Source organism: Rhinolophus hipposideros (assembly GCF_964194185.1).
Source record: "Rhinolophus hipposideros genome assembly, chromosome: 4".
In the NCBI taxonomy this organism is placed as follows: Eukaryota; Metazoa; Chordata; class Mammalia; order Chiroptera; family Rhinolophidae; genus Rhinolophus; species Rhinolophus hipposideros.
Window position 1 is genome coordinate 2,819,141 of NC_138050.1, and position 14,847 is coordinate 2,833,987.

A 14,847-nucleotide genomic window follows, 5' to 3' on the forward strand; every position below is an offset into this window, starting at 1 on the left:
CAAACAACAAGAAAGGAGGCACACGGTGCATTCGACACGAAAAGATAAAATTATTGTTAACTTTCAAACACTGGGTCCACCGTTTAAGTTTTGAATCTTACAGTTCCAGTTGTCTTCTGGAGTTCAGTAGTTGACACCATTGTAGAAAATTCTTTCTCTTGAATCAATGCACATAGAGTTGCCTGGAACGGGGAAAAAAATTCTTTATTACCTTTTCTGCTCCAGAGTGTATTCACTAGTTAAACAGTGATTCCTTCAGCGATTTCCTCCCTCCTTCCAAGGGAAATTTAAAGGTTCTCTCGGGCCCCTAGTTAACCACTCACTCTGTTCCCAGAAGGAGAAAATTTGCCAGCATATTATGATTTGGGGGAGGGAAAGAGGAAAGAAAAAGGGAAGGAAAGGAAATTCTTAGTAAAGCACATTGCTCCTCCCTAAGCACACACATTGGGTGCCTCCTTACCTGTGTGCAGTGAGGAATGAAGCCATAGACCAGGAGCCGGTCGCCGTCGAACAAGGCCTGCACCTGGGCGGGGGCCTGCAGGGGCTCTGGAGCCTGCGGACTGAGCTGTTGCCAAGTCACGGAGACAGAGTGGCAGCTCGGAGAACGGGACCGAGTTAGCTGGTCCTCTATCTATTTGTACAAGAGAGATGGTTTCTCTTTTAGTGTTAAATCCAGAAGATGGTTACTGAACGCTTAAATTTTACATTCTGTCCCTTGGGACTTGTAGCTGATTTTTTTCTTTTTCCCCTCCTTCCTGATACAGGGTACTTTTCCAAAAAGATTTTAAGTAGAATTTTTAATAATAGCACGAGCACATAATGTACAAAACATCTGAAAATTACTCTATTAGTTAATTATTAATATACTACTCTGACTGGACTAGATTCCAGTTATAAAAATTAATTCTACAAAGGACTTAAATAGACATTTCTCCAAAGAAGATACACAAATGGCCAATAAGCACATGGAAAGTTGTTCAACATCAAAACCCCAATGAAATACAACTGCACACCCATTAGAATGGTTATTATAAAAACAAAAACAAAAAATGGAAAATAAATATTGGCACGGATGTGGAAAAACTAGAACCCTGTGTGTTGCTGTGGGAATGTAAAATGGTGCGGCCACTGTGTGGACAAGAGTATGATGGTTCCTAAAAGAACTACACGTAGAATTAGCACGTGATCCAGCAATTCCCCTTTCGAGTATTTACCTAAAATTGAAATCAGGGTCTCGAACACATGCTTGGACGCCAATATTCATAACAGCTAAAGGTGAAAACAACTCAAGTGTCTATCAACAAGTGAATGGATAAGCAAAACGTGGTCTATGCAGACAATAGATATTATTCAGCCTTTAAAAGGAAGACTACTCTGACACCTGCTACAATGTGGATAAACCTTGAGGACATTATGGCAAATGAAACAAGTCAGGCACAAAAGGACAAACGCTGTGTGAGTCTACTTACAGGAGGTCCCTAAAGTGGTCAAATTCATAGTGACAGGAAGTAGAGGGTGGGTGCCAGGGGTTGGGAGAGGGGGACTTAGTGTTTAATGGGGACAGAGTTTTTGTTTGGGATAATGAAAATGTTCTGGAGACGGACGTCGGTGACGGCTGCACATCAATGTGAGTGTACTCAATGCCACTGAGCTGGACACTTAAATATGGTTAAAATGGCAAATTTTATGGATATTTTGCCATAATAAAATTAATTTTAGCAAAATATTTAAAGTGAATTTAAAATTCACTTTAAAAAATCAATCCATGACACTTTATAAAACAGAAATCAAACTACTAGCTAAGCGAATGACCCAATTCCATATTCACTGTGCTCCTGCCAGGTGGGGCCCACACCTTGGTAGCTGTGCCTCCGTCCAGCTCCCCTTTCCACTAATGAAAACGCCGAAGTTACTGTCACTACATTTGTAAGAAGAGTATTTCCACATATAAACATAAGACTAGAAATAAGATGTTTGAGAAACATACCTGTTTTTTCCAACTATGTTTGGATTTTGAGTTAAAATATTCAAATACTCCAGCACCACACTGGGACAGAGTCCTCAAAACATGACGATTTGCTGTAGAACTGATCACATTGACATGTGTTAGTTTGTGAGAAATTTTAGAAATGTTTATGAAGTCCATGCAGTTAACAACGTGGATACAGCTCAAAACTCAATAGGAGAGATGCTACGTGCAGAAGTACTCTTCTGTAGGTAAGGTTAAATAAAACGTATGACAGGCGCTATGAAACATCAGAAGGTCTTGGTAACTTACACTCCCAGATATCAGAGCACTTACTTCTCTCTCAAAATAGAAAAAAAGCAGAAATTCTTGACTTCCAATTTACTGAAGGAGGGAGATGATTCTGAGAACCCCTAAAAGCCACTAGAATGCGGATGAAGATTCAGTCCTCTCGAGGGATGTCAAAGCTACGCAAATCTGATCCCAAAGACCAAGAACTGGCAAAGGGTTAATAAAGTCTACATCTTCAACTGTGATCCACATGTAGAGAGGAAAAGGTATAAAGAAGTAACTCTCGTTATTTGTTGATTTATTGATGAAATAAATCAAGGGGATGTAATGTACAGCAAGGGGAATATAGTCAATAACATTGTGACAGCGTCAGATGGTTCCTGGACTTATCATGGTGAGCACTTCTTTAGATATGTAAATGTTGAATAACTATGGTGTACACCTGACACTAATATTGTATGTTAATTATGTTTTAATAAATATCTTTTTAAAAAGAAAAAAAAAGTAACTCTCATTCTAGCAAAGACAATCTTTGATATTTTAATGACAATGTCCTACCAAATTTCTCTCAGTAATAATTCTACACCTATTAGAATGACTTCTTAGTGAGTTTCCTCCTGGAATATTAAAAAAATGATGGATAACTTTTCAGAAAAAGAGCTTAGGAAAGTTATTTCTGCAATATTTTTTAGCATATTGATAAAGATTAGAGTTGCTTTCAGTCCTCAAAATTAACTGGTGGTGATTACAACAGACGAGAAAACAGTTTGGCTGGAGTGTGCCCAGATTTTATAAATCCCGTCAGTCAATGAGGCTTCTGGGGACCTTTCCTGTGCTGCCAGCTGGACTCAGGACAACTTGTGACAACTGGCAGGGTGGCATTCTCTACTCCTGGAGAACTCACAATGTCTTGCTAGCATTTTTGAACACAAATGAGTGTGTGTAAAATGAGGCAAAAACATTGAGAAAGATTCTAAAAACTGGACAGAAAATCAGTAACAATTCCAGCTCCCTCAGGCTGGGTCCTGTCACTTGGCACAAAGTTACCCCATCACAGCACCCCTTCTTCTTCCTTCCTAGCACTCGCGATCCCATCTCCCTTGGACGGTACTGGATTGCTGCCTGTCTGTCTCCCACACACAGTACTCGGCCCAGGCCGAGCAGTGTCTGTCCCATGGTAGGCCCTCAGCATAGAAGGGATCAACAGGACACAGTGCATTCTGCACCGAGGTGTCTGAGGCGGGAACCCCGGCACAGCGGGCCCCTGACATGCTGTTGGGAAGCAGGCAGGTGTTGCTGTGACCAGGAAGATGGAACAGGGTGCTGATTTAGGCAGGGAGGGGACACATCCTGTGGCAGGTTCAGGGCTGGCCACCCTGTGTCCAGGAACAGCTCCTGGGGGGTGCCGCTGTGGGGTGGACACATTTCCTGGCTGGTCTGTGATGCCATTAGGACTTAGATTACAGAGAACAGGACTAGGAGCTATGACTGGGGAGAAGAGACAAGAAAGTAGCCTTCTGGGCAGGCAAGGAGGGCCATCCAGGGGTGTCTAGGGCCCCAACTCCCACAGTCCACCGCCCAGGCCTGAGGAGGCCAGGAGGTGGCAGGAGGTGGGGGGTACACTCGCCCATCCAAAAGGGGAAGGGAGGAGGAGGCCTGGTGAAGGCTTGCCAGGCTAGTCACCATAGGGGAAGAGCAGAGGCAGGCGCAGGCCAGGCAAACACCAGTCTGGCCCCTTGGGTTTGGTGTTTTCCTTATATTTACGCCATATGGCTCAGTTCAATCTGAAAAGCTAACTATAATAGGGGAGGGAGTTACTTCCAACAACATGGCGTCTAGCCTCCTCAGAGAAAGATTCTTGTACACCTCAGGGTCTGACAACGCAAACCTCACAGAAAGCTCACCGGAAAGGTATCATGAGCACAGCAGATGGTGGGGCCCCCAGGACAGCAGACCCCCCAGTCTGTCAGAAACTACCACAGAAGGTGTGCCTGGCACTGCCTGGTCTTCAGGCTTCTCAGGATAGGCTGGAAATTCAGATTTTTATGCAAAACAACAGCACTAACGTTGATCGGGTGCCGGCCATGGGCGGGCTCTGTTCTAAGTGCTTTCTACATGTAAGGTCATGTCATCCTCAGAGCAAACCTATGAGGAAGGTGTTGGCATCACCATATGTATTTACAGAGATGAAGCAACCTGCCAAGGTCACAGCTGTGAAGTGGCCCGCTCCGCTGCTGAGACCCAGGGAGTCTGGCCCAGAGCTCAAGACTCCACCTCTTCCCTAAGTAGCCTCTACACACAAGCATGAGTCTCCCAGCTACCAAACCCTGTGCGGCCTGTCAGCGGGGGGCCTCCCGGGACGGATCTCCCACACTCACCCGACGCCGCAGGAGAAGAGCCTGGTGTGCCCACCGTGCCTCTTCACTAGCTGCAAGGTCAGGCCCTCGTTCTGGAGGTGCCCGTCAGATATGAGCAGGATGTTTCGTAGCCCTTGAGAAGGGGGCAGTAAACCCAAATACCGGAGCGTTTTCCAAAAGTCCGTGTTTCCCATGGTAGGCGAGGCAGACTGCAGGATGAAGAGAAAGATTACCCTTTTTCGGGGGATATTCACCATTAACTGGTATCATTTACTGAGCATGTCTCTCAATGAGGATTTAGAGATACTGCAATGAAAAGGTATGTTTTCCTAATCACACATTTGTGGAACTATATTTATAGCCTTGTCACATGTCACATTATTACCAATTGGCACTTATCTGCTTTTTTAGGGTTTTCAAAGAACTATTACATCAAACACCCCGGGATCTGCCAGCCTCAACTGAGAAGGCAGCTGGCCATCCTGAGCTTGCTCCATTGCACAAAAAAGAAAAAAGGGGACAGAAAACACTGCAAAACTGATAATGCTACTTGTATTTGGGTGGTGGGACTGTGGGTGATTTTTTCCTTTCTACCCTTTTTAATTTCCAAATTTTTTTCAATGAGTTCATATTGTTTTAATGAATGAAAGAAAAGACCCCACCATCATACCACAACAGAAAGACTGGGGGCGCGCTGATGGTAGTGGGGGGGCAGTAGCACTAAAACTGGGCAGAAACAGACTCAGAGGACAGAGGAAGGTTCTCACTCACCGTAATGAACTCGGTCGGCACGGTATTGTTTGTGATGCACTTAGGATAGGAATACAACTCCTTGTAACCTACGCGATAAGATGGGCATGAGGTGTCACCACTCAATATTCATTTTATTGACTAGTAACAAACAAGAATGTTTTGATAATTTTAACATATAAACAAATCACCACAGTATTTCTTTAATAAATTCTAGTACAAACTATATACTTTCCTGTGCAAAAGGTTCTGAATCAAATTATATCTAGAGACCTCCATTCTATAACAGATTGCTGATGCAGTCAGATGTGGCTGTTGTGACAAAACAGGCAGCCTGACCATCAGAGGGATATTCTCCTTCCATGACCTTTGCACTCCCCAGATTATGCGATCTCTGCCCCCAGCAGCAGACCCTGGCTCCTTCATAATTGGGGTGGGCCTTCTGCTAAATGACACAGAAGATAAGAACCAATAGAAAGTGATATCCCCTCACTCCACTCTGGTCCTTCTCTCATTCCTGAAGTGCCTTCTTGGTGGCTGAGATGGCCCTGGACCCCCCCTGGAGAATGGCATTACTTTTCTTCTCACTGGGCTGATCTGATGCTTCCTGAGACCAAACATTCTGTCCACATCCTTGGGACCCTCATACTCGTCAGACCAAGGGTCTTGCTTTTGGTTCAGCCGGTGGTAACGACAGTAATGTTTACATAGCACTTGCTATGAACGAGGCCGTTTTAAACCCTTTACATATATCAGCTCACTCCTCACAGGACTGTGAGGTAGGGACTTTCATGAAAAGTTCAAGTAACTTGCCCAAGGTGACATGTACAGCTAGTAAGTGGCTGAGCTGGGACTTGAACCCAGGGACCTGGCTCCAGAGTTCTTGAACTCTGTGCAGTGCTACCTCTCACTCCAAAAGTGAGGTCAGAGGCATCGACAGCTGTCAGCTCTGCTCACGAATGACTTGCTCTCAGGGAGGAAGCACACTGCACTGGAGTCACAGAGCACTCACCTGAGCCGAACTTGATAACGTTCACCTTCTGCTTCTTACCCACCAAGGACAGTGCGTATAAGGTGATCTGCTGGGCTTGCAAGAATGTCACACCCTCCATGGAATTGGAGCAGTCCAGACAAATAATCACTTCACTCTCCTCGGCTACGTCAGGGAGGGTGACGCCGAAATCTGGTTGGAAAACGAGCATGCAGGCCTAACAGGGAGAAGAAGGCACTGGAGTCAGAAGCTTCTCACAGGTGAAACTGGTCTGGCTCGTTCATGTGGACATTACTGATCCCCAAACCCACTCAGACAATCTCTCTAAACAATGGACATGTAATTGGGATAGAGCAACAGAGAATAAAAAGTGGCCACCTATAAACCGGTAAAGACCTCTGGGGCTGAGGCACAGGGCTTCTCACCAGACTTTAGACTCTATAAAGGGCCTTCCCTGCTATAGAGTAAAAATAGCTGGCACAAAAATAGCAGCTCACCAGTGGGAATAGCTGGCACAAAAATCCTGAGCCTCAAAGGGAGAGGCTGAACATATGTGTGTGTGTTTCATTTACAGCACACCCAATGTACAAAAATCCATGTTTATAGAAAAGATGAATTAAAATGTGCTTATTCCTGTAACTAAAGGGATCATCACTTTACCATGCTCTTTTACACTACACTAGCTGTGGCATTTAAAAAAGGATTTAGTTTATATACCACTAATATTTCAAGCATTCGTCTAAGGTACAAAGCTACACACATAACTAAAAGTTACAGAATTTGGCATAAATATGTCATTTCTATTGGAAAAGATCTACTTGTAAAATTTGAAAACCTTCTAGTCAGGTAAAATAATACTATAAAAACAAAAAGTTAAGATTTCTTCAATAAAAGGAGTTTAGATAAAAAGCAGAATGTCACATCTCCTTGCTGATTAGTGATCATATTGAGCATCTTTTCAAGCACCTGTTAGCCAGCGTGTCTTCTTTGGGAAAATGTCCATGCAAGTCGCTTGCCTATTTTTTAATCAGATTATTAATGCTTTGGCTATTAAGTTACATGAGTTCCTTACATATTTTGGACATTATTTCATGCAATCTTCTGGTACTCGCCACTTGATTTTCACATGATCATCTCATTCCGATCAGATGTATAGTTTGCAAATATTTTCTCCCATTCCATAGGTTGTCTCCTCATTTTATTGATTGTTTCCTTTGCTGTGTTGAAGATTTTTAGTTTGGTGTAGTCCCACTTATTATTTTGCTTTTGGTGCTTGTGGCTTTTGGTGTTATATCCACCAATTAGTCTTGGCAAGACTAATGCCAAGAAGCTTTTTCCCTATATTTTTCTCTAGGAGTTTTATAGTTTCAGAAATTATATTTAAATCTTTAATCCATTTTGAGTTATATCTGTGAGTGGTATAAGATAGGGTCCAATTTCAAAAACCATGTGGATATCCAGTTTTCCCAAAACTATATATTAAAATGATTATTCTTTCCCTACAGGGTGTTCTTGGCTCCCTTGTCAAATATTGTTGACCCTATGTGCAAGGGTTTATTTCTGGACTCATGATTCTGTTCCATTAATCTGTGTGTCTGGTCTTATGCTAGTACCAGACTCTGTAGTATAGCTTTGTAATGTAATTTGAAATCAGGAAATCAAGAGCCTCCAGTTTTGCTCTTCTTTCTCAAGACTGCTCTGGCTATTCGTGGTATTTTTGTGGTTCTACCATGGAATATCTTTCCAATTCTTTGTCTGTTTAATTTCTTTCATCAACATTTTACAATTTTCAGTGTACAGATCTTCCATCTCCTTGATTAAATTTATTCCTAAATATTTTACTGTTTTTGATGCTAGTGTAAATGGACTTTTATTTCTGTTTCAGATAGCTCATTGTGTACAGAAATACAGTCAATTTTTGCATGTTGACTGGCTTTGGTGGGCTCACCGAGTTTTGTACACCTATTACCTGGTGCAGGGGTGAGACTCACTCCTCCTGGGTCCCTTGGCGTAGGGTGTTGACGACAGGAGCAAGCCGAGTGGGGCTGCGGCTAAGTTCTCAGGGGCACGAAGCTGTTCCTACTTCAGCAGCTGGACCATCGACAGGAAGTCAGCTGCCTGGCTCGAGCCTACCTGCTCCAAATGACTCTCCTTGGTCTTAGATGGCACTGGGGTTTCACAGTCTCCTAACTGGACCCCAATGCCCCTACAAGGGCACTTTTTGCTGGTGGATGATGCCAAATAATTGTTGTTGGGGATACAAATGAGGGACGTCTTATTCAGTCACCTTGCTGATGTCACTCTCAATTTTTATTTTAATTAAGAAGATTCTTTGTCACAAGCTACACAAAATAGTCTTATCGCCATAAATAAATAATTTTGTATCTCTTTTTATAGCATCAATACTTAAAAACTAATCAACGTAAGGTCTAAAAGCAGATTTTCTTTTTGGTAGGGATTAAGGTAAAAATTACAACCTTTATGAGGAAATTTGCCACATGAGGCTTTTGGCTGAAACCTCAGAAGTTTGTCACGCTTGGTATCATAAGTGGTTTTAGTTGTAGAATCTTGGGGTGGTGAGAGCTTATTTACTAATGCTAGTTTTCAAGACTAGCAATACTTTCCAAATTTAAATAATCTAGTTATTCTGAAATATTTTTTCAATAGTGTCTCCTACTCTTAAGTAAGGACAATACCTCGCTTTCTTTTTCTGGATGTTTTTCAACCCACATTCTTGGGAGGTACGCATCAGATAAACCGACTTGAAGAGAAAATCCACTGCTGTCTAAGGAGCTCCCTTCCACGGTGCTAATCACAGCTTTGCAGTCTGTGCTCTACAAACAAACAACCATGATGACAAAGTGAATAATGGGATAATACCATATTACCAACTTGCAGTAACCTGTCAAGTAGCACACCCTTGCATAGTTTCCGTAACTTTACTAAGAATCAACAATGTAGCAATAAACTCCAAAATTATGAACTGCAGGTTTTAGAAACATGACAGGTATCTAATTACCCTCCTAAAATGCCAAGGGTGATATAAACAGTGGAATTTATGTGCGTTTGAGACAGTCTCGATCCCTGGAGCCAAAGATGATGAATCTGTGTACTCAGACTTCTCTGGAGGCAGCAGAAAGGACACCAGAAAATTCAACAGAAATCTAAGAATTATACATTCTTTTAAAATTATAATTTTATAAGTATAAAATAACTTAAAAAATGTATGTGATAAACTTTAAAACAACAAAGGCAACGTGGCAAATTATGAAATGGCCACAGTCCTCCCATTCCGATGTGCTGGCCCCTCTGCAATGTGACTCTTCGAAGGTGGCATCTCTGTCTGCCCTTGAGTCTGGAGTTGGCCCTGTGACTTGCTTTGGCCAATGGGAAATTGGCAGATGTGAGGCAAGCAGAGGCTTGAGAAGTGTTTGTGCAATGGGGCCTGCCCACGCCTGTTGCTACAGAGAACCGTCTGTCACTATAACCATGAACCTGGGCTACCTGCTGGATGATGAGAGACACGTGGCCATCACCACAGCTGACACCAGGCCAAGAGCCAGATAAGTGAGACCATTCTAGACCATCCTGTTCCAGCCCAGCCAGCCCAGCCCAGAACTGCCCAGCCAACCCCACACACTGTGAGAAATAACACATGCTTGTGGTTTTAAGTCACAAAGTTTTGGGATTTGTTCATTATGCAGTAAAAGCTATCTGATGCAAAGGGCTTCTTGTTCAGAATGGATTAAATCTATGTGGTTATCTCCACTCCCTAGCAAAATCCTAAAACTCCCTACAATAAAAAGGAAACAATTAAAAGGGTGTAAAGCCATGAAGATATTGAGAACAGGAACAAAGACAACAGCAGCCGAGAGATGCCCACAAATATACAAACCTGGAAAGCAGACAGAGGCGCAGTAAGTAACCTAGCCGGATTGAACGAAGCTGCCACCTGAGTCCTGCAGAGGGCACGGACCTGGCAGTGGGCTCAGTGGCCCTGCAGCTCTAGGGGGCTCACACACTAGAGGCACCAGGCAACAGCGGTCCTAGTGAACAGACTACATACTAAGCTGTCTGACGCACGGGCCCTTCCCCCCGCCCAAGTAGCCAAGTAGCTGGCACCAATAGCTAGTACGTCGTTCTCTCATAAAGTAAATTGGAGATTTATTACTCCGAGAAATTCAACCAAATGAAATCCAGACTCTGGAAATCTAGGCATAAAGAAGCACAGAAGCAGAGGGCAGCAAACAGGACAGGTGACAGTCGGCATCTCACACCACGGGGCCCTCAGTCGCCCTCCCCGTGACGCTCTGTGAACACCCTAGAGGTGCTCTGAGTAACAGAACAGAAGCAGCTAAAACAACACCACGAGACGAACCACCAAACACACAGTTCGAGCCACATTTGGGGCAGGTCTTTTTGGTCCACTCACCCCACTCACCTCAGAGCATCTAACTGGCTTCCTCATGTCTCAATTGAAGATGAACACACACAGGTCACCCAGACATTTGAGGAAACACCTCTAACATGACATGTGGACACCAAACAAGCAAAAGCCAGAAAGAAAAAAAGGAACTCAAAGAAAGGAGACACAACATAGGGAACAGAAAAAAAAGTATATTATGAATGTTTTCAGAGAGACAATAATGCATCCATGAAACACACAACAATCCTACAAAAGAGGAATACAGAACAGAAAAGAGCTCTTACAAACAAACAAAAATCTGAGATCTAAAACAAAAATCTCAGTTGAATGGTTGGGATTTAAAATTGACAAAATCACCCAGAAAGAAAAAAAAGACAATAAAGTGGGAAATAGGACAGAAAATGTAAGAAAATAAGGAGCTCAATCCAGGGGACATCTGACTGAGCAGCACTGCAGAATGGTGAAAGAGAGAGGAACAACTGAGTTCTTAAAAATCTAACAAAATTTCTCAGAAAGTAAGTCCACGAGCTACGTACTTGAATGAATATCACACTATCACGAAATTTCAGAATACGAGGGATAAAGAGAATATCTGAAATTCCTGAAGAATTAAAAACAAAACACATTAAAGACATTTTTTTAAAAGACAATGTTTTCACTCCTCAGAGAGAAGGTGATTTCCAACCCAGGATTGAGCCCCTCACAGCGTGATGAAGGGCAGCGGGTGGATAGGGACACTTTCCAACATGGCTACCCATCACTCTCACTCAGGAAGGTAAAGAGACTGTGCTCTGACAAGTGACGGGAACAAAACCAGAAAAAGCGTGAAGATGAAAGTCCTGCAAAGAAGAATCAAGGGAGGCCTCACAGTAGCCAAGCTGGCAGGACAGTCTTGAGGGGAAAACACAAATTAGCAGATTATCTGAAGCACTCAACAGTGTGAAAATAGTACAGAGAGGGGTTTTAATCTAGGTGTGGAGCACATGAGAAGAACTGTCCTAGAACACAAAGCAAATTTAAAAGGCTTTTCTTTTTCCCTCCAGAAAATACTATATAAAGAGGTTAAAAAGAAAGAGTAAAAGAAAATGTAATCATAACACATTTTTTGGCTCAATAGTAAACATCATTTACATAGTCATAATAATGCAAACATTGACTGTTGATGTAACAAAAAATTGTGATATAACTTTTGGAATGAAGGGGAGAGAAAAAGTGGGGAGTAAGGTGAGTGGAGGGGGCAATTTTCATCTACCATAACAGGAAGTCAAAACAAAATTTCTGAAACAGATGAATGAAGAACAAACAGTAAAAAATTATTATTTAAAACTATGGGGGCCACCAGAAAAGAACCAAAATATTTAAAGGGGTTCACTGTCTCAGGACTGCTACTGCTTGTAAGAAGCTGTTATTAGTATCATTTCACTTTTTAAACCATGTGTGCGTCTTGCTTTGATAACATAAAGTTAATGTTAAAATAAGAGCTCTTAGAAAATAAAGCAAAGCTTTACTAACCTTTTTTTTCAGTTCATGTGTATCACTATGAACAAATCCAATCACGTACGGCATCTCAATAGACATACTCAAAGAGAAGCTACCGAAAAGGAAGAGAAAGTTGTCTTAGATTAATATCTTAAATGTTACACAATACCTGTAATTGTTTCATTAATTTAAATAAAAATGTAAGCCATAAAACTAATGCCCACTGAATGACTGTCAGGTTTTATATTGTAGGTACTAACCTTTGCTCTGTTCCTATTTTCTTGATACAAATCTTCTCTACCGTATCCTGTTTAAAGAAAAATATATTAGTGTCTATTAGGTTTCACAATGAGACTCTAAGCTGAATGTAATGTCATCAAGGCCACAACCTACAGCAGCAACAAGACAGCTGGTCTTCCTTTGTAGTGAGACAAAGCATTTGTTTAGGGAATGACAGTGACTTGTATGACAGTAAATGTAACTAATGTCAGGGTAACTTATGACCTTTTCAACTATACGTATGTATGTGTGTAAACCCTCACACATCCACACCTATACACATACACACACACACACACGATTTATATAAACGCACACAAAGTAGGAAATCTGGAAAGATCTACACCACAGTGTTAATCTCTGGTGATGGAATTAAGCATGATTTAAATTTTCCTCTCAGGCTTATGTGCATTCTTTATGCTTATCTGAATTCTTCATGATGAACATGTAACACAGACACAAACATCTTTAAGTGACTGAATAATTCAGAATAAAACTGCTATGCCCATTGAGCATATCTGTCTTTATTCTTATTTTACAAACATTACATGTGTCTAAATGCATAGATGCCAGTAACATTGACTTTATGCCAAAAAGATTAGATTATTTTGGGTATTTTTCTTTCCTATGCATAAATCATACCAAAAAGAGCTTCCTTAAATCTTATCTTAGGCACACAGACCTGGATGTTTTCATTCAAAGCTTTGTTCTGTTGCCAGGGGGCGACCGTGGCAGGTATGAAGAAGATGGCCGTGGTGCCCTCAATGCTGAGTTCCGTGATGTAGGTAATCTTGATAAGGACCTTAGCCTTGGGAGGTAAGTTTCCAACACTTACAGTAAAAACATCCTGAAACAGAAACATGACTTAGCTTGCGACTCACAGCATGTCCATTTTATGCTGGTTAACCCCACCTATTACACGAACCAGCCGGATTACAGTCAGCCAGATTCTGCCTCAGAAAACGAACAGAGCCTACAAGACAAGCACTGATGGTGATGAACGAGACCGTTGGAGCCACTGCCCAGTGGTGGGGACAGTGTGACATCTGCAGGGGCCACAGGGAGAGGAGGCCCCTTGGCAGCAGAGCCCTGGCCTGCCTGGGGAGCAGCACCCAGTGGCCTCTCCCCACCAGAGGTCCCACATGCAGGGCTCTGCGCAGGGATCCCATCCATGCTGCCCCTGCCGGGAGAATGGGGGCCTCTCTGGCCCCTGCAGCCTCCTGCACCTGCTCCTCCCACAGCTGCACAGCCAGAGGTTGTCACTGAGCTTGGCTCTCACTTAATTCTTTTAACTGCAGTAAATTCATCACTTCACTTTTCAGAAAACGTATTTCGTTTTCTTTCAATGGGACATTGATAACCACTGCGTAGAGAAATAGCCTCATGACTAGCGAGAACAGAAAAAAGGGATAGATATATTTTTTCTGATTGCTGCACAGAAAACCGCTGAGCCTCCCCAACCACTGCCCCCGTTCCACATGACCATGCAGCAGGTTTAGGTCAGGAGCGTATGACATTAATGATTAGCACAGATTTAAGGGACAGAGTATGACTTCTGACATCAAGGAAATTCATTTGCAGGATGGGAATAAACAGTGAAGACATGATTATTAAACAGTTACTAGTTTGTCCTTAAAAGAAGTGTATGAAAACCTGGGGTTCATGTGAGAGATCGCCACTTAATTGTGTGGGGTTATCATGCTGTCGCTGGGCAGGATGTAAAATGGAAGGAAGATGTCACTTCTGTTACAACAAGCTGGATAATCCACAAAATTGTATATACATATAAAATAATATTGTTCAGCTACTTGGGAACATATATATCACATATAACATATATCGCTATATTATATTATCATATATAATATTATATACAATGTTATATATTATATAAAATACATACTCATACATATTTTATATAATACATATACACATATATATAATATGTAACATGCATATATTATATAAACATATGTAATATACATGTATAATGTTCCCAGCTATCAGAGACTAGCAAATAAATATTTTATGTAATGTATTGAACATACAATAATATATATATATATACAGTTGACCCTTGAACAATTCGAGCATTAGAGACACCAAACCCCCATCAGTCAGAAACCCACGTATAACGTTCGACTCCCCCAAAACTTAACTACTAATGATGATAACAGTCGATGAACACACATTTTGATGTTGCATGTATTACATAGTGTATTCTTACAACAAAGTAAGCTAGAGAAAAGAAAATATTACTAAGGAAACGGTGAGCCGTGCCTCGCTGGGAGTTCTGGCTCCACGTTCC

At 42.0% G+C, this 14,847-nt stretch overlaps 1 protein-coding gene across 1 annotated transcript in view; it reads right to left on the reverse strand.

The window, feature by feature from the left end:
• Positions 1 to 14,847, reverse strand: part of PARP4 (poly(ADP-ribose) polymerase family member 4) — a 52,408-nt gene continuing 37,561 nt past the window's right edge. Inside the window, exons 18-27 of the mRNA XM_081046744.1 lie at positions 13,222 to 13,386; positions 12,521 to 12,567; positions 12,294 to 12,372; positions 9,052 to 9,189; positions 6,377 to 6,572; positions 5,386 to 5,453; positions 4,636 to 4,823; positions 1,988 to 2,087; positions 461 to 631; positions 1 to 182 (exon numbers count right to left, since the gene is read on the reverse strand). Coding sequence (XP_080902870.1) covers positions 84 to 182; positions 461 to 631; positions 1,988 to 2,087; positions 4,636 to 4,823; positions 5,386 to 5,453; positions 6,377 to 6,572; positions 9,052 to 9,189; positions 12,294 to 12,372; positions 12,521 to 12,567; positions 13,222 to 13,386 — 1,251 coding nt within the window. The 3' untranslated portion in view covers positions 1 to 83. The remainder of the gene's footprint in view (positions 183 to 460; positions 632 to 1,987; positions 2,088 to 4,635; positions 4,824 to 5,385; positions 5,454 to 6,376; positions 6,573 to 9,051; positions 9,190 to 12,293; positions 12,373 to 12,520; positions 12,568 to 13,221; positions 13,387 to 14,847) is intronic.